The sequence below is a fragment of the Pleurodeles waltl genome, chromosome 4_2 (genome assembly GCF_031143425.1).
Source record: "Pleurodeles waltl isolate 20211129_DDA chromosome 4_2, aPleWal1.hap1.20221129, whole genome shotgun sequence".
NCBI classification, from domain to species: domain Eukaryota; kingdom Metazoa; phylum Chordata; class Amphibia; order Caudata; family Salamandridae; genus Pleurodeles; species Pleurodeles waltl.
Window position 1 is genome coordinate 888,812,537 of NC_090443.1, and position 20,301 is coordinate 888,832,837.

A 20,301-nucleotide genomic window follows, 5' to 3' on the forward strand; every position below is an offset into this window, starting at 1 on the left:
ATAGGTACATTAGCAGCCTTTATGGCTTTCTAGAATGAATTACACACAAAAGTCGTAAAGAACAAGGGTGATATCAGTAGTTACTTTCAAATCAGTGAACATCCCAAAATATCAGAAGAGGTACTAGAAGAACTTGATCACTCTCTGCAGGATGGGAAGGTCATAGAGAGGCACCTAAGGTGCTGAAACACAAGGAAGATCCAGGGCCTGATTAACAGTTAACTTTTACAAAGCTCATTGTTTTCTAGGCTTCAACTCTTTCTGAACTTTTCAATATATTTAGCATGGATTGTGGGAGGCTGAGTCATAGACAAATTACAACTGTAGGGACTGTTGTTGCCATAATCTTTATCTACAAACCAGACAACGAAACCAGGGAATACACATCACAACACTCTATTGTTCTGATCAATTCAAATACCAAAACCTTCACGACAATTCTGGTCAATAGACTTAACAGTGATCTTGAACTGCTGAGAGGTGTTCGAGCAAGCTTTCTCGTGGGCTGATAATCCAATGACAGTGTGAGAAATACAGCTCTTTGAGGAAATCTACTACACCAATGGTTCCTAATCTGTGGTCCAGGGTCCCATGGGGGTCCGCGGCTGCTTAGAAAATTAAATAATAACAACAGATTAGGTCCCCAGCTTTCAGTAATGACTCTGTGGGGGTCCCCTGATTACAATAAAGATTCAATGGCTGTCCCCGGGCTCCAGTAATGATAAAGTGGGGGTCCACAGAGGTCACAAGGTTGGGAACCACTGCACTACACCATACTGACCTTTAAGAAAGAGAAGGTGTTTGACAGTCAAAGCTAACTATAAATGTGATCGCTCAATAAAACCAAAAGTTACAGGTATGTTCTAGTTAGGTTCTGAATTTACACGGACAAAACCATAGAAATTTAGTTGTAGGAGTTATTTCAACTAACTACAACTCGTGCCCTAGGGTAACTATAACTCGTGCCCCCACCATGTACAGCTTTCTCATTAACACTTTTACTGCAAATTTTGCAATGATAACATCAATGACATCATAGAAAATGAAATAAACAATGTAATATATGTTGTAATTAGCTGTGATAATGCCAATGCTGTGCTAAGGTTTTTTAAATGCTAATTCCTAACTATAACGTCCCTGCAATCTGTTTTTTATGTGAATTTCTATGGTTTAACACAGCAGGGTATTGGCTGCAGCCCTGCGCCCATCCCCCCTACGTGCTGCCAACATCCCCATAATCCCTGTATGCATCAAGTCCCACCCTGCCTTTGGCTCTGGACAGAGAGGGATTGGCCAGAGGACCTGGCCCTGCATCCAACCCCCATGTGCTGCCAAACCCATGCCGAGCAAGGCCTTCTGCCATGTGCAGCGGGGGGCTGGCCGAAGGGCCTGCAGCCAACCCCCTGCGTTCATGCAGTTGAACGCTGCAAATGGCCTCTGGCCGTGAATGACAACAGTTAGGCTGCAGGGCCTGGCCTGCAGCCAGGCTATGCTGCCAACCCCCACACATGCATCCAGCCCCATGCTGTGCACAGCCTTTGGCTGTACGCAGAAAAGGGTTGACTGCAGGGCCTGGCCTACAGCGAGGACCTGCCCCAAATCCCCACATTTTGCCTACCACACGGTGGGTAAGTTGAGTGTTTTTTCCCCCCCACTGACCTCCGGCTCTGTTGATTCACACTGGGCGGTCACGCTGAGCCCTGCAGTGGATCTGTGGATCGGATTAAAAATGAATAAATAATGGGCCAATTTTTTGCCCATGTGGGGTCCCTCAGGGACCCCTCCATCTGTCCTATGGGGTCTGGATACCTCTTATCCTGACCCCTTATTTCACTTTTACTTGCAATAGCAACTGTACCTTTTGTGATAAGAATTTGCCAAAAGCCCCGGATCACATAGGTACCATTTGTGGTTACATGTTTAAAATTGGCCTATCCGCTAAAAAGGCCCTCTTTATGCTGTGGGAGGCAGATGTACCTCTTGCATCCCTCGTAGCTGGCCTGAAGTGGTCTAAAACCACCTTGGAGTTTAAAATAATCACAATAAGCCAAGAAAGATTTTACCTCTCGTTGGGCTGTGGAGAGGCAACCAAACTAAGAGAACTCACCCCTTCAAAGAGTGCAGAGACCAACTGAGTTTTGGGGAATTAAATAAACTACAACCTTAGACACCTCACTGGAAGCTTACTGGCGTGAAGTAAGACAATAAATTATGTCAGACTTGGGCAAGTGGATATCTTGATTCAGGTTGTTAAGGGATTACTGTAGTAAAATGTAATGTGCGGACTCAGTGACTTTTATAATATGTATTTTTACCAGTAATACAGAAATCAACTTCAATAACAAAAACAAGAAAACACACAGTGAGAATCCATAGAAGTTCGGACGTTCAGGGCTGGCATGCCAGCCGCTGTTCCGCTGTACATGTCATGCACATTCAGCATAATCGTTTATTTGCTACACAGCCACTCTTCCTCTCCCCGGGCACATCCTTTATCCATATACGTCTTACAAACACAGCATTACAGAAATAACCCAGCGCACGTTTCAACTTTATTTAATACCAGAATATAAACAATTCTTTACGTTATTTAAAAAAAATTCCTCTGAGTTTATCTAATTACGTTTGTCGTTGTCATTTGCATATAACAAGCAAAACTTCCGGGGGCTCCTTTGCTACCTATTTCTCTTGGCCCTTACTACCATTCCTCATTACGAACTGGAAGAACTTTGGGCCTTCTAGCATTCATGTCTGCCTAAACTATTTAGGGAAACCCTGGCAACTCACAAACATAGCGTGTCCCACCACACTGAAGCGCTATACAGCACTGCCACTTCTAGACAACGGCCTCCATGTGAAAGAAACATTAGCAAAGCCAACGTGACATGCTAGCTGCCAGCATTTGGGCTTTGTCAGTACTATTATCTTGTCATGGTTTATTAAAAATGTTATTGTAGGTGGAACTAGTGGGCCTTCACCAATTTAAAAAAAAAAAAAAAAAAAACACTGGCTAACAGAAAATTTATATTTTGGGGGTTTCAAAACTCAAAAGGCACACAGAGTCATAGTAGTCCCTAATACTACCTCGTGCGTGGATGTTCTCTTTGTGAAAAAGAAGAATGCTGTCACTCTCAATGAAGTCAGCCAATAGCTTAAGTGAGTAATTTTAATGGGACTACAACAGATCAATGTTTGAACATGGGGTATCTGAAAGCCCCTATAAATATGTATATTCTACATATTATTTCATAATTGTGTACCAGGGCATGCGGGGACCTCAGGTGTTATCGCCTCTTTGTATTGCATGGGGTCATTTCATAAGTGGAATTATCAGCACCAAGTGGAAACAGTTCTGGGAAGTCCTACTGGGCAGGATGAGTGGGTTGAGCTCTTGGGAAATATCCAACAAAGCTAAAAGGTGCCTCAATATACAGAGAAACGTTATAAGCGAATGTTTCATGGTACAGGATACACAACAGACTTCGGTGTATATTCTCTAATCACGTGAGCTCTTGCAGGTGACCTGGGTAAGGAAAGGTGAGAGTCCAGGTGGGTAGGGGGAGACTTTGTACAAGGGGAAGTTCCATCTGCAGCTCCGGTCCTTTTCTGATTGAGAGCCTGGAAAGATTGTGCCTGGCTTGCAGACTGGGTGCCACAGTCATATTACTGCAGAATCAAATGTTGGTAGCAGCTTAGATGTTTAGAGGTGGGGCATGGAAGAAGTCAGTTTCAATTATTCATAGGTACTATAAATGTTGGGAAATCTTGGCACTTGAGAAACTTACTTAGAAGAATTAATTTAAAAACAAATTCTGCAGGATTTGCAGCTCGCCACTGAACTATTTTGCCAGCACGGATACTGTACTCACTTGACTGCTAAAGTTAGTGTCCCAAAATAATTTCATTAAAACAGTGTATAGGGCCACTGGGATCAATCCCGGCAAATAAGTTTATTGGGGTGCGCAGTCCTTCAAAATGTCAGCGAGTAAGGAGGAAACGGGGGAGGCAATACTGTTTTCTTGGAAACATTTTAAAAAAAAAAATACAACTTCCTGCCTCTATACTGTAAAAGACGCAGCCTCAAAAGTGAGCGTACAGCCGTAATTGTTCAGCCACTGTCTTAATTGTCATTTATTGATCTGCTGTTGATGTCAATTTAAGGCCATTAGAGGTTGGGTGGTACTTGATAGCTTCTTTAGCAAAACACAGTAAAACCTCTCCATCTCAACCACTGCACCCCTAAAAGCAATTACGCATTCTTGCTTCAAATGTTTCTAGTTTCTTCAGTCTTAGGAGAAAAAACCTACACAATGAATTGCTCTCTGTACCCACTTAGTACAGAGCTAATTTTACTAACCCGATTAATCCAAAACATACATTTGATTCGAGATATGATGTCCAAAAAAACTACATGAAATCCACTACCTCACCACAAATAATAACAGAATTCCTCACCAGCAAAGTATAGCTAACATGTAATATCAACACCATCCCCATTGAATGCATTTCCTGGGTTACCATATAATACACAGAAAAAAACTAGTTAAGGAGGTGAAGGAGTAGCTGTGATCTTTGAAATCAAGATCATTGTTATGCTACCACCATTTAGTAGCCCTCTTGTACCATTTGTAATGTATCATAGCACGTTAAAATTTGCGGCACCAACGGTTCTGAGAATTTTAATTTAAATATGGTTATCTGGTATGCTTGCTTTTGGTCTTTGAAGATTTGTCTATTTAACATATCGTTTAGAAATTGTTTGCTTAATTTAATGGGAAAAATATGCTGGATTTGATTTGGACCCAAAAATAAACTATATAGGTGAGCGAACACCAGCAAACATTAGCTCCAGCTAAATATCCAATTTTTATTTTTCTAAAAGTCTTGCGGACATAAACGTAGCTACCCATCATCCAAGATTAGAACATAAAGGATAATCCTGACCTATGACCAAATCTTGAATTTACTAGCCAGGCCACCCCAGAGAAACAACCTTCATCAAAAATAAAAATCTCATCTTTAGGCATCCATAACATTGTTAAGCGCACCCACACTTCTAGTCATATTCCTATTAAATAAAATCCATGGCATTGGGATGCTTTTTTTGCTATACAGTGCTGATCAAGACATGTATGTCAGATCAATTCCCCAAATCTTGCTACTCAACTTTTTAAGACACACCACAAACCACCCTCGAAACATTTGTGATAGGCTCTCTGCTGCACTGAAAAACAAATACAATATGCATGAGATCAAAGAGGGATGGATTATTTCAATAATCCCATTTACTAAAATCAGTACTGGAAGGATTCAATTTTGCATTTGTGACCCAGGGCACTGTAAAATATTATATAAAACTAAGAGACCTAATATTACTTTTAAAGATCATGACCACTCAACTGCTTCAACATCCTTTTCTTTCCCATTATTCTTCTCTCTAATTGTTGTGCATTTATTATGCCAATATGGTCCCAAGCCTCACAAAGGTGCATTATTTATGCCATTATTGTAAATGATTTGACTCTACCCAGTGAATAACAACAACATCTATTCCATAGCCACCCTGACAACTTTACTGAAGATGTACTGATGTTTTCTGTGACAAAATCTGGAAAATCTTCACTCTCCAAAACATGGTTCCGGCAGTAAGGTTGACAATGCTGATGAATATGGCATCTCAGTGTTCAAGATACTGAACATAAACTTGCGGGGGTTCAACATCTGTGACCATGTCATTTCAGTGAAGCAGTTCCTCAAAAGCGGTCTAAATGGGTGCAAGTGTTCAATCTGAAGCTTTATATAGCTCAATTATTTCAAAATTAAACCTTTTCCAGGACACAGATCACAACCAAAGCAACCTTCAGAGCCACAATGATCTATAATATGCATATCAAAAATATCTAAAGGGTGATCCTAAAAGGTCACTTTGACGTCTATGTACTGGTCGTGGTCAAGTACCACAAATGTCACAGGACGCGTTGGACCAGCGTATAGGGCTATCAGACAGTGCCCAACGGGCTGGTCTGACAGGTCAGTGTGTGGGCCTTTTTTAGGATGTTTGTGGGCCTATTGTGTGGTCTGTTGTGACAGTTCTTTATTCTGGCTTGATAGCACAGCTGTCACCAGACACTTATGTGTGAATCACTACAAGAGGGGCCTTGGCCACGCCCACGTGGCGGGAGGCAATAGTACCCGTTTTTATTGAGCTTCCACCAAAAAAAAAAAAAAAAAGTTTGTCCTCCACACAGCTGTGATCATGTTGCTTATACAGCTGCTTGAGCATACACTGTCCTGGGCAGACATGGGACATTGTAATGCTATTAAAGTGTTTCAGATAACTGGATAATTCATGTTGTTTTACTCTGGTATTAGCACAGATGGGAGATGGACAGTCAACCTACATTAATTTTTAGATCCGGTATGACAGTGTAACTATCACCTGACCTTTTAACTAGTTCTCTGCTTCCACACAAATACATATTAATTCCCATGTCATTTACTTGTAATGCTTCACATTACCACACAACACTCATTTAAAGCCAGGCCTACTGGCATTGCCAATGCTTGCTACTGTTAGTTTCTGGGATATTAAACTAAATATTTCCTGCAACAGACTCAAATCCATTCATTCTTCCACACCTTGCAAAACACTTATACAATGTGTCTTTACATCAAAACTGCCACATTGGGCAAACCTGGGCCACTTTTTAGCTATCTAATTGACTAATGGTGACTTTTCTGTCTTTGCCCGACAATAGCCACAAGAGATGTTTCAGACCTGTTAGCTTAATGTAAGGGCAAGCTCTGGAAAAATGGTCTGGCACAGGAATATGGAAATAACAGGGACATAAGGATTTAATAAAAACTAATTATGTCATACATTGTTTGAATGAAACAACAGAAGTGTCAAAAGATAGCCCCAGCAAACCAGACAGTCCTTTCGTTTGATGTGCTAGGATATATGGCTAAACATTCCAACGGTGCGGGGACGTTTTATTAATGCAGTGCCTTAACTCAACGACACTAAGTAGGTTTCAACTCACTTGCATCCTTCCTAAATAAACAAGGCTTCAGTAGTGGACAGCCTGTCACAGATCAGACACCACACTACAGGTCACCTTCTGGCTGACTGAAGTCCCCAATCCCCCCACCCCCCACCGACTTCCAGCAGCCTGGGTACAAAGGTTGCTCCAGAGTCACCAGCAGCCAGTGCTTCTGGCAGTGAGGCCTTTATGACACATGGAGGAACTGGCCTACAGGGCAATCTGGCAGTGCCAGGGGGCTGATCTGGCAGGTCAGTGTGTGGGCGGGTTTGATTGGCTGTTTGTGTGCCTATATTATAGTCTGGAGGCCGGGTTTTACTGTTGATTTCTGGGATATGACCACAAACATTGCCTGCAACAAGCACAAATCCATACCTTGCAAAACATCTATTAACGTGTTTTTACAAGTTCCAAATGCCCTGATTCGCAAACGTATGCCACTTTTTTAGCTAATTCATTATGTGGGGGTAGGGTCACTTTTATTTTAGTGCCCAGGCCTATTTACGGTACTAGTCGAAACCTGAGGTCACACTGGCATGCAAAGTACAGACAACTGAGGCAAGTAGCCACCTCGAGGAGGCACTCAGTACTTTAGATCATACAGAGGGGCAATAACCCACTCCTTATTGGTAGCCAGATCAGTGGAGCAGGCTGAAAGATTTGTTGTAAATACCCATGATACCAACCTTAAAAGAAGAAACATTGAGCCAGCATGCCAAGGTTCAAACTGGTTACTTAAAGGCACAAACATTGCTCCACCAATGAGATTCGAGCATGGGGGAGGGGTTGGTGGGGAGGGACGTTGAGATCTCATATTTCCTAACTAAAAGCTGTTGCCAGCAGGGTGAATTGGCAAGATGACCAAAGCTTGGTATGGACTGTTCCCAAAAGGAACAACGTCCACACTGATCTGCACTAGGTGGGCCTCTGGGCTGATTTAGCGCTTGGTGGACAGGTACTCCATTGCAAATGGTGATGGAGTACCTGATCTGTCAAGCTCGAGATCCGCTCTCCTAGTTTTGAGGTGGGAGGACCGCAAGGTTTATGCCTACGGAGTAAGATTTACTCTGTTAGTGTAAAACTTCCTCTGACTGACTGACGGAGTAAGCCATCCGACTGTTGTCCTATTAAGAGTGGACGGGCGGATGGCTTTTTTTTTTATATATTTTTTTTTACTGTCCATCACCACCAGGTATTTTGTGGTGGTGAGAGAATAAAAAAAGGAAAATTGCCCTCACACCTTTGGAGAAACCTTACATAGCATGGGAGTCATCATCTGTTTTTTTTTTTTTTTTGAGGGGGGGGGGGTTGTTTTTGAAAAATAAAAAACAAAACTTTTGAAAAGTTTGACAGAAAGCAATCACATATGATAGGGCCATTCATCAAACTTTTCCAACTTGACAGGAACTGCGATGATGGCTGTTCCTGTCAATGTACAGAGATGTCCACAAGGTCGATAGACATCTTTAAATTTGGTGGGTGGAGCAAAGGCAGGGTGATGGATGTGAAGTCCTCTGCTACCCTGTCTGCTTTTTCTCGTCGACCAAACTGTAAATCCGGCACTCTAACTAGGATGGCACAGTGGGTGAAGAACGATGGTTTGGAACTCTACCCCAAGCGACTGCCAGTGGTTTCTCTATTTGCAAACATTCATCCCAATAATTTTTGGTGGTTAATTGCCAGTACAATTGCCTCAAAACCTGAAACTGGTGCAGCTTTCCAAGACTACTGTTGCCAATGTTTCTGAATTTTAAAAAGTAGCAATTTGCATCCATTCAAGGTCTATACTTCATTGGGTGCAGATCTGCTAATTTTTGGTACACTGGTCACTGTATGTACTTAAGGTCTTGATCCAAAAAATTAACAAGTTAGAACCTTTTAGTGAAATTTGGACAACAAAGACCAAAGCAGGGATAGCAGACCCGACTCAGGGCCCCAAAACCCAACTACCAAGCCAAGAATGAATTTACCCCCAAAACTACGCCCCTCATGAATGTGTAGCCATGAACATATCTATTCAGTTGAATGGCACATCTAGAAACAGATAACGGTAACGTCACACCACGGTGATTGGGGTAGGGTTGCATGTATTTACAGGTGTCTAAAGGCCATCATATGCTTTGTTGTACTCGCCATACAACACGGCCACCGCCTGCACAGAAAGCAGAAGAGACTCGGACAGTATGTTCAGCTATGGGAAATGTGGGTCTCAGAAAACAAATCCCCTCCGCCCACCCCTGTAAAACCCTGCAAAGGTAAGGGCGCGGCGAGATTTTCGTCACGTGTACCCGGAGACCCTGCTCACTTACCATGGCTTTGGTGCGGTGTGGTTATGATGTGTGCGCACAGTACCACTGACTGACAGCCTGGGTAAAAGCAGTGACTGCTCAAGCCTAGTCAAGGCACTCATATCCTCGCGCTCACTTACCATTCATGAGTACAGAATGGCAGATTACACACACACGGGCTTCCTTTTTGTCCATGTACAGAAGCTGGCATTTCAAGCTGCAACACGTTGCACAGAAGACCTGAAGCAAAAAAAGAGAAATAAAAAGACACACAACATACAAAATCTAGCGTTACCATATGATGACAAACTTCACTTCACAAAGTTGATTAGACAGAAGCAAATGAAGAACATTTAAGAACAACTTGAAAAAAAGAACAACCATTTCAAATCTGCAATGATAAACAAACAAAACAGACAACAAAGAATGTGTTCAGCTGCATGCAGGGGACCCTAAGACCCATACAGCGGATGAGCAACTACGTATAATCTATTAAAGCTTTCAGTACCTACCTAACAGCGTGCAAACCAGTTTATTTCTTGCAGTATAGCATGTGACGTCACTACGTACCGATGGTACGAAAATGACATCACTACTCTACTGGAAAAGCTCAGCTAAATTCTGACGTCACAATGCCTGCTGCAAGTGTCAGACCGAGTGAAAAGAAACCCACCCTAAAGCAACTTAAGAAATAAAAGACGTACTATCTTATAAGAACACATTTATAATCGTAGTAGTAGCAGAATGTTCAACACATACATAAATCAAGAATCTAGCTGGTTGTCGCAACACATTTCAATTGCCTGTTAAAAACAAAAAAGCATACAGGCAGCCTACTGGTATATTTATTTTCATAGTAGCGATTATACAATTATTCTGCACACCTGCACCCAAAAAACCCACTTGCACTAGAGGAATCCCGAGAGCAATTACTGGAGGGGGCAACGAAGGGGAACATCGAGATGCCCTTGGTTAGCCACATAAAAATGGGAATGCTGCACCCCGTACATATGTAAACTCTCTAAAAAATCGTTGCGCGAAGTGTTTCAGGCACTATCACGTCAACCCTTCTCCCGAAGGCCAGCTTCGTGTGATCTTGAACCTCTTTAGCGACTAATGGCATGCACCTCCACTGTGGAGCACCGACTGAAAACATACAATAAAGGGTTACTGTAAACATTTTCAGCTCACCGCCCTCATCCCGCGCTGCACGAAGGTGGTTCCCGATGGACCACTTCATATAACTCCGGAGCCAGGATTATGGAAATCACGACGTGAAATTCCCTCGGTAAGGAAGGTCTGAAATATTCCCACAATCCAACACAACAACCCCTGGGAACGCCTCAAGCCTGACCCGAGGCTCGAGTTAGTGCTAATTTTGAAAAACAAATAAATGCCAGAGCCCACAATTTGTATTTAGTAGGTCACATGAGGACCTCACACATCAACCACTTTAGAGATCTAGTGGAAGGGAGGGCCCAGACGAACGGATGGGAAATAGCAGAAGGTGGTTTCATGGTTTGCTAAAGTGTTTTAAAACACATTAAACATTTATATATCACAGTAACCACCACACGCGTTAGCTAGAGACTGGGAAAACTAAATGTCCACTGGTTTCAAACTGTGCGTACATTAAGACTCCGACAATACTGGTTACTGTAATAAAAGTATAAGCGTCGTTACAGGACAACGCCCGGGCATAACGCTGAGGTAGTAGGTAATGCAATCACCTTGGCTGTACTTATTACATTGAACCTCAGTTTGCTTTAGAAGTGGGGTCATGCCCGAATCGAATCCTGTTGGTTTCGCCTTTTGTTTTTTAGAAATGTTTTTATGAAAGTTTTGCTTTACAAGATAACATTACTGTAAAATCCGTCTGCAAGTATACACGGAACCAGATAAGAGTATGAGGCATCGAGGCCTATCGCATACACCGAGTAATAAAAACGGCAGCAAAGGGGCGGGCTCGGCGGCAGACACGATGCATGAGAATGGCGTAACGGGGCATAGGGAATGTGGCAGGACATTCACGGCACAGGAGGGCTGTAAGGCAGAGGAGGCAGTGCTTAATTTGTGCTTGCTGTTTCCGGTGCGGAGCACCGGCACTTATGTTTGAGGGACGGCGCTTATTCTTTTGCCTCAGGCATTTACTGTGAGCAAAAGACACGTATGGGAAAGGCGGAGGAAGAGAAAACCGAAAAAGCGTCACAGAGGGAGAAAGTAGAAAGACGCAAAAGTGAGCTGAAGGTGCAGGGAGAGTGTTGCGAAGACCCAAGAAGACGCTGCTTCAGTATTCAGTGTTGGCACTTTTAATTGCAGCAGCCGCGTGTTTAAGGAGGGCTGTGGGCACCGGCACCTTTTTATTTACAAATTAAACACTGAGAGGAGGGCCAGGAAATGGTGTGTGTGTGTGGGGGGGGGGGGGGGGGCAGAAGCAAGTGTATGGAACAAGAAGAGTAGTACGTGTAATGGATTCGCGGAGTGAAGTTGGTGGGGCGAGGAGTTCACGGAGGGAGAACATCTTGGGATATAAGGTGTGGGAACTGTGTCATTGGGGTGTCCCATTATGGGGCTATAGAATGGACGTGAATGTGGCGCGCCTCTTCATAGAGGAGGGCAGCCCTCTCGGCTGTTTGTGTACGGCATCCTGCCATGCTGTAAACGGTGGAGCAGAGGTGGGTTCCGGTGTAATGTATAAAAAAAAGCCAGGCCAGCAAAGCCTGTGCGAACGGTGCGCTTCTGCCTGCGTTTAGAAAAACAGGGGGTGCATGCTTCCCAAATGTAAATGCCCGTGAGCTCAGTGGCCTCGCGGAGAGTGGCATGGATTCCTTGCCAGCAGGTGATGAGGGCGAGGCAGGACCAAAGCGTGTGTGGGAGATCCGCCTCGCCCGAGTTACAGTGGGGACAGTGCAGGTCCGCGGTGGGGAATTATTGGCCGAGTTGTCCGGGAGTCCGGTGTGCGCGGGCGAGGGTATGGAATTGGATATTTTTTACCCTGGCATTCCTCAGGACAGTACAAGGAAACACCAGTGCCGGGGCCCATCCCGTATCGTTCAGCACCGTCCCCAGTTCATCTTCCATCTGACGCACAGAGCTCCACGGAGAGGCCAGTGTGGCTTCGGATCACCCATTAAGCCATGTCATCAAGTGTCCACCTTCTCCCAAGGCGAGAAGCACCTGCAGTACAGCGTGTGTAGGGGGTTCCGCATCTCTGGGCGACCACAGTATGTGGCAAGTAATGTGGAGTTGACCGGCCGGGAGGTCAGTCTGTTTGGAGCTGTTGAAAGATTAAATGGCTGTCTGAAGAGAGATCACCAGCCATAGTTAGAAAGCGATCCAGCCATCTCCGTAGAGAAGAGGCTGTGTACGTGCCTGGATAGCGTGGGAGGCCCCGCAAAGTAAACCCAGGGGCATAGAGGGAGCATGGGCCTACCCTGGTTACACGTACTTGCAGAGAGCACGGGGAGGGGTCCTGTGTTCTCCGTGAGAGCAGGAAGTCTCTAGCAGCGGTTGGAGAGAGGTGGGCAGTGGTTACAGGTTTCTTTGAGGTCGCAGTTGGCTATCCATCTAGACACCCATTGTAGTTGGGCCACTAGAAAATAGGGTTTCAAGGGAAGGGCACCTAGCCCGCCCTCTTCAGTAGGCAGCTGTGGCTTTCTCAAGGCTATTTGGCGACACCGTTTCCCCCTATAAGTTCAGTTAGCAGAGTTCGAGTTCTCAGAAGAAACTGTGTGAGGGTATCACTGGGAGGTTGGCAAAGCAATACAGGAGTCGTGGTAGGATCACCATCTTGGACAGTGCAATCCCTGTCGTTTTTCCAAAAGGATACCATGGATTTCAATGAGGCCAATACGGGCCACAGATTACCACCACAGAGGTCAGAGGGGGAGTGATATAAGCAGATGCACAAGTACCGAATTGCAGAGTTTTGCCAGGTAAGGGCAGCTCTAGGTGTTAGTTTTGCCTGTTATATTTTTGAACTTTAGCAAGGTCCTGTCAGTCCTTTGGTAGGCAGTCACTGCCTGAGCTCCAGCAACATCCAGCTGAATTGTTATGATTTGTGCGCTGCTTTGCATTGTATTAAAACATTAGGGCTGGACAATGCCTAGCAGGAGACATTAACCATCTCAATGGTAAGCCACAGCTATTGTTTATGCAATTACATTTGGTATTATTTGACTATAGTTTGGGCTGTGCTGACATCACAGATAGTGTGTGTGTTCTCTGGCAGCAGCAGCAGTGGCAGCAGCACCTCGTCGGCAGAGCATGTTTAGAAACGACCCTCCTGCACATCTCCCAGGGACTGTGCCAGAGTCAGTAGGGCAAGGGTAGCAATGGTTTAGGGGTTTTGGAAAAGCGCAGTCTGCTATGGCTGTATATCGCCTGCTTTGGTTACGCATGTGTTATGAAAGGCCAATCTTTATTTTGAGCGGACATACAATTTATGTTTTGAATAATTTCCACAATAGTTCAGTTCTAAGAAATAAAAAGTTCAGTGCCATTTCCTGTATTTGAAGTATCTGTGTCACACTGATGGATTATTTATATATTTAATGGTGGTAGTTTATGCTTTGTGACCTGTTACTAAGAACTGAAATAATTCTCTTACAAGCGGTTTTGTACTGCCAATTTATTCATAATTAATGATCAAAGTTCTTTTTTGACTGAGCATTTTACAGCGTTTTCTGCTGGGATCTGCCTCGTGTTAAACATGCTAATGCGGTATTTCTCAGCAGCATGCTGTGTACCACGCCCAGGAGCAATCCCACATCTCATGCATACCATGAGCAGTGAAAGCTGGAAGGAGTCCACCAGCCGCGCTCTCCCCGCCGTCCCGCGCATCCGCCGCTCCACAGCGGGTGGGAGGTCCTTCTCCTACCTGGCGGCCAAGACTTGGAACACCCTCCCCACCAGCCTCAGGACCACCCAGGACCACTCCGTATTCCGGAGACTCCTCAAGACCTGGCTCTTCGAGCAGCAGTAACTCCCCTCCCCCTAGCGCCTTGAGACCCGCACGGGTGAGTAGCGCGCTTTATAAATGTTAATGATTTGATTTGATGAGACTTACTGACTTCAAGTCAGTCTATGACACGCGGGTCATCTCTGAGGGGCTGTGGCATGCTCCTGCAACGTGATGGAGTAGGCAAAAGGGTACAAAGAACAGTTTGTAAATGCACTTGCCAGCATTTGTGCATAACAGAATACCACCAACCTGGTCATAAGTGCAGGGGTGCGAAAACAATTCCTGGCGGTTCAGCACCACCACCGGAAACAAAGTATTTGTCCTGGCAAATTTCTCAAGGAAAGTTGCAAAACAGAAAACTGAAATTAGCACAGGCAACTTTGACTGTGTCTGGCTGTGTTTTTTTCCAGTTAGATATGAGGTGCCCTTGAAGCAAAACACAAATCTTACTAGTTAGTAGGAATAACATTCATAAGTATTAGATCATTTGCAACGAGACAAAAGATAAAGAGCACTAAAATCTACAAAGAAACTATGAAGCAAAGTTTCACTCTTACTTCTTGTGTCCTGAATCTTATTAAACGAGACAGCATCAGGTTATTGTTCCAAACTGTTGGAAGAGAGCGAAACTTATTCTATTGCCGAAGAAACCTTTGGTGAACAAAACGGTTCTGGCTACTTACAGACCGATCTCTTTGCTGCCTGCTTTCTCAAAAATCCGAGACAAACTGATTAACACCCATTTCTCTAGTTATCTTACAGCCAACCAGCTGCTGAATCTATCGCAATCAGGTTTTCGCCCAGGCTTGTGTACGGATTGAGCTCTTGTTGAGGATTCTGATATTATCAAACTGGCGGTGGACAGTGGGAAGAAGGTGGCTCTACTGCCGCTGGACCTCTTAGCCTCTTAAACTGTCCAATTTCCATCAGCATCCATAGTCCTGTAGCGCCGGGACACTTTGTGTAGCCGTGCGCTCTATAAATGTTGGTGATTGATTGATTGGTGTAGCTAAGAGGCAACTTAAAAAGTCTGCCCGAGGAATGATGTCTCCAAACAAATGTCAATTAGACAGACATTATGATAATAATAAGTTTAAAAGAGTAGTAAAAATTAAATTACAGTAAGGAAACAGACAAGTAAAATCTGAGGCAAAAGTGAGCACTGTACATCTGATGTCTGCTCACAAATAAGACATTTGAGCCAGTGACAGTGTCCTAAATCATGGTGTTCACTGCAACACTCAAGTGGACCAGCAGGAGCTCATCTGAGCAGCTGCATATTCACTAAGCATCTTTCCTGTGCCTCTGCTCTCAGTCATCAATGTCTCTCCACAGTTTGCAGCGCAGACGGGTGCTCTCCCGATAAAGTCACACAGGTTAAGTGTCCTCACACCTGCCCAGACGGTTTGACAATTTCCTATTATTGAAGAACCGTCTTGATGCCCACCGGGAACTTGTGCAGTCATCAATTTAACTGTGATGCATACGCAATTGTGAAAAATAATTGTGAATTCACTGACTCTTTCACTGCGATATGCATATAACTTAGTTAGTGCTCACTTTGTCTAATCCTGAATTAGATCCATGAGCACACAACCAAAACAGGGCATCCTTTGTTGTATGTTGTTCTGTAAGAAGGACACAAAACCAAATACTATTCCACTTAGCGGAAAAAAAGCACACAGAATAGTGTGTTCTTTATTTATTTAGATCAATAAGGTTCTGTGGTAAGGATACATTAGCAGCCTCGCATGAAGTCTGGGTAATTCTTGATTCTTCTTGCATACCATGACGAGTATATATTGTTTCTACTTTTGCTTATATTTTTTTGCTCAGAAATGCAGATTGACTCTCCCGCGCAGTTCTTGAAATCCAAAGGTTTCAGGCAAGGACCAAATAGAAGAAATACTTGTTAACTTATTTATAGGTCATTCAAAGGGAAAAATGCCAGTAAACTGATGCAAACGCATTTTATTACACTGCTTGGACTCTGAGGCCAAAAGTGTCAGGACACTATCATACATTTCCCCACATGAAGGTAAAGGAAAAATAAAGTCAATAAAGCATTATTAGCTACTAGGTATGGAAACAAGATTTAAGCCCAACTCCAGCACTGCCTTGGAAATTCATACACTTTATACCCAAGCTTAAAGGGATAGAGACTCCTGTGATGGCTTCCTTCCAAGTCTTAGATCACTTTCCATGTTTTGTGATTTTGGGCCCATGGTGGAAAAAAGATATGTGATCTAATTATTGTTAATGTGAGAAGCAAGAAAATCAGGGAAGAGTTAACGGTATTGGGTGATCCTTCCTTGAAAGATGCCATTAAAACTGCAAAAGCAATCAGAGTTTTGGGTAAGATATATCACTGAAGAAGAGTGAGAAAGAAAGAACCCAAAGTATGCAGTGTTTCAAGCAAAGTGTCATAAATATATGGCAGATACATAACACATTTTTAAACCGTGTCATGCTAATGAAAAGGACTGCAGAAACTGTGGGTGATATAGCCACACTCAAAGAATGTGCAAGTAAATAGGAAAGGCGATTAAGGCTACTGTTGCCTGTATATTATTAAGTGCAGATGAACAGGTTCTCAAGAGTTCTAAAGAAGCATAGTAAGCACATGCTTGTTTCTTATAAGCAAATAAAAATGAAGATCACTTTAAAGATATATATAAAAGCACAAACCTTCTGTATGTGTTGTACAGATTTCAGAAAGGGAACTTAAATTAATGGCGAATTATGGTCCTCCTTGGGCAATCAAAAAAATATGGAGAAATTGAGTGACCCATTCAGTTTAAATTAATTTATTAATTCAGAAATGTTCAGGGGCACCCAACTGATACTGTTGGTTTCCGAAGGATTGAGATTACGTTTGAAGACTGAGCGGCAACCATTACATTTTATGTAGCTGTGAAAGGGTAGACATTTAGGTGGCAGCATCAGTTTGAGTTGGGAACCCTTTTAAACCCCTAGAATGAAGGAACAAGCATTTTGGGGTAGGAACATAGGAATGAAAATGGATAGGACATCCTTTCACTAAAGCTTAAACTGGTAATCTGGCCAGACTCAAAAAGTTACATACAATATTAAAATTAAAAAAGGTGGTAAGCCAGTCAAAGTATGAGAAGAGTACTTACCAATATAAAAACAAAGTTGAGAGATAAACCGATACAGGATAGTATAATAGAAGAAGTGGAGTCAATGGGATAGGTTTCACCCAAAAAAAGGAGACAACAACCTGAGATTGTGTTGATTTAAGAGCTCTCAAAGCAAATACAATGATTGATTGTCATCCCTGAAAAGGATCAATGATGTATTTACCACACTAGAAGGGGCACAAGTATTTTCCACATGAGATTGGCGTATCACGATAAATAGTAACAGCCCGAATCCAAATCCTTGACTGCATGCATTAATTTTTATGGATTGTTCCAGTACAAGAGAATGCTGTTGTCCCTAGCCTCTGTGGCTTCTGTATTTCATGGACTTTAAAAACTGTTTAATGTTTTTCGGTTGACATTCTGGTGTATTCCAAGGATGAGGTGCAGCATAAGTTACATCTTTGCAAAGTTTGTGAAAGACTACAACAGAATGGATTAATTCCAAAATATAATAAATGGAAATTTCAGGCACTGGCATTAAACTGAAACTTTGGTTAGCTGAAGTACACAAATCAAAAGATAAACAGTTGCCTTTTGTGGCACTTTGCGACTGCTACCGTCAATTCTTTGAACATTCTGCGTGACTGCTCATACAGCTTGGGTTCAAGGTTACAGAAGAATATCCTTAACATCATTTACATTCCTAGAAAGTGGAACACAACTGACTACTGTCTGTCATGTCTTCCCTTAGAAGAATCAGGTAATGGATTCCAAGTGAACAACTGTGAAGCAAATGTTTTTAGTGAAGTGATGTCTGGAATGTCTAGTGTCACAGATGAAAGAGACTGGAAGACCACAGAAGATAGAAATGAAGTTCTCAAGTGAGTGAATGAGTACATAAAGAAAGGATGACCGAATCAAAGTGTGTCAAGGGTAAATGCTTTGCTTTTCATCAAGAAGAACAAGAATTGGAGGTGGAAGAGATTAACTTTTTAAAGATGATACCTTCAGGAGGAATTTGACGCACTGTTTTCAATGTGATTCATTCCAGCCATCTTCCTTGAACAGATTGTTAGGTGGCCAGGTATTGATAGTATTGTGGATCAATAAGTAAGAGAATGTGAGGACTTCTCTTGCTGCGAAAGAATGTTAAAAGTTGGTTACACTTGGTTTCCTGTTATTTGGCCACTACATCCTTGGCAAAAGATTGCTTTTAATATATCGGGATCTTATAAGCAACTCGTCAATGAGAGTTAATTTGCTCTAGTGGCAATTGATTACCATTTCTAAAGGAAGATCAAGTTTGTAAGCCAGACTACTAATGGAGGATGCTACCAAGTTTTGTTTGTTGGGAAGGTTGTGAAACTATTGTCACCAATAGTAGACTGCAACTGGTATCTACGGAGATCAAAGGATTTTTTTTTTAAGCAGTGCAGAATCAAACAAGTTATCACTATGCCTTACGACCCCAAGTGTAATGGACAGATTCAACCACATTTCGATGTTTCAAAAAACAGATCTTATCCAAAGATGTGGGAAAATCTGATTGTACAGAATTACTCCTCAAAGAACGACTGAACCAAGTCCATCTAAACTTTTGAAAAGAAGGCAATAGCCTTCTGAGATCCGACCAATGTAGTTCAAACCGAGCGCTTTGGAAAACTATGACGACCTTAAAAAGCAAGTTACTTACCTTCAGTAATGCCTTATCTGCTAGAGACTATCCAGCTGTAGATTCCTTACCTTAAAATTATACTTGTGTCAGACTGGATCCAGAAATATTTCAAGAAGTACCTGTGCGGGTTGGAGGGTGGCATCATTTGGCTCAGCATCAGCTATATAGATGCCACCCCAGCGTGCTGACATCAGTTACTTTTCAGGCCCTTTTCACGCCAGAGGCACAAAGCCACAAAGGTTGCTGATGTACAAGTGTGCGAACACCAAGGACGCCAATAAGGATTAACCTAAATGGAGAAATCGATTTGGAGAGCGGGGAGGATGGGAAGGCTGGCAAGGAATCTGCGACTCAATACAGTTTCTACTAGATAAGGGTTTACAGAAGGTAAGTAACTTGTTCATCTGATAGAGACTTGTAGCCATAGATTCCCTTCCTTAGAATAGATACCCAAGCAACGCATCTCCGGATGTGGGTCCACAAACAGATGTAGACCAGGAAGTCCTGTAGGACTGAACGGGCAAAGCGCCAGTCACATCGGAGCTGACTGTCCAAGGAGTAGTGTTTGGTAAACGTGTGCAGACACCCACCTTGCAACCTGACAGATGTTCAGGACAGGGGCTCTGCAAGATAATGCAGTGGTCACAGCCTTGGCCCTGGTGGAATGAGCATGCAAGCCCTCAGGGGTGCTTTTTGGCTAATGGGTAGCAGATCTTAATGCAAAGAACTATTCATTGTTAGATGGGGCATTTCTACAGTCCTCACAAGTCTTGGAGTCATAGTCTGGCTCCAAGCACCAAAGGCAAACCAGATAGGTGTCTGTGACAGAAACCACATATTTTACACCCCATTGGTTTTTGTTGGGGGCAATCCCTGACACACGAGGACAAACTGTCTCGAAACAAATTTGCACCAAAACATTGAAAAAAGTCAGTCAAAAATGACTGGAGGTATCCCTCTCCGGATCTGCACGGAAAGAAAAGAAGTGACGTCAGCACGCTGGGGTGGCATCTATATAGGCACTGCGCGGGTGACACTAACACCACTGATGTGGAGCCGAACGACATTATCTACCAGTGCACACAAGTACTGCTCCAAAAGTTTCCAGATCCAGTCTGGTGCCTAGGATAATTTGAAGGTATGGAATGTGTTACTTGAAGTCTCTATCAGATAATCTCCCACACAGATCACTTCTCTGGGAGCTCCACTGGTGCCTCATCCAAAAGCA

At 43.2% G+C, this 20,301-nt stretch overlaps 1 protein-coding gene across 2 annotated transcripts in view; it reads right to left on the minus strand.

The window, feature by feature from the left end:
• The window catches only part of ZFYVE9 (zinc finger FYVE-type containing 9), a 391,527-nt gene that overhangs the window by 173,682 nt on the left and 197,544 nt on the right, over positions 1–20,301 (minus strand). For both annotated transcript variants that reach the window (XM_069232671.1, XM_069232672.1), the window contains one exon: positions 9,472–9,571. In XM_069232671.1, coding sequence (XP_069088772.1) covers positions 9,472–9,571 — 100 coding nt within the window. The remainder of the gene's footprint in view (positions 1–9,471; positions 9,572–20,301) is intronic.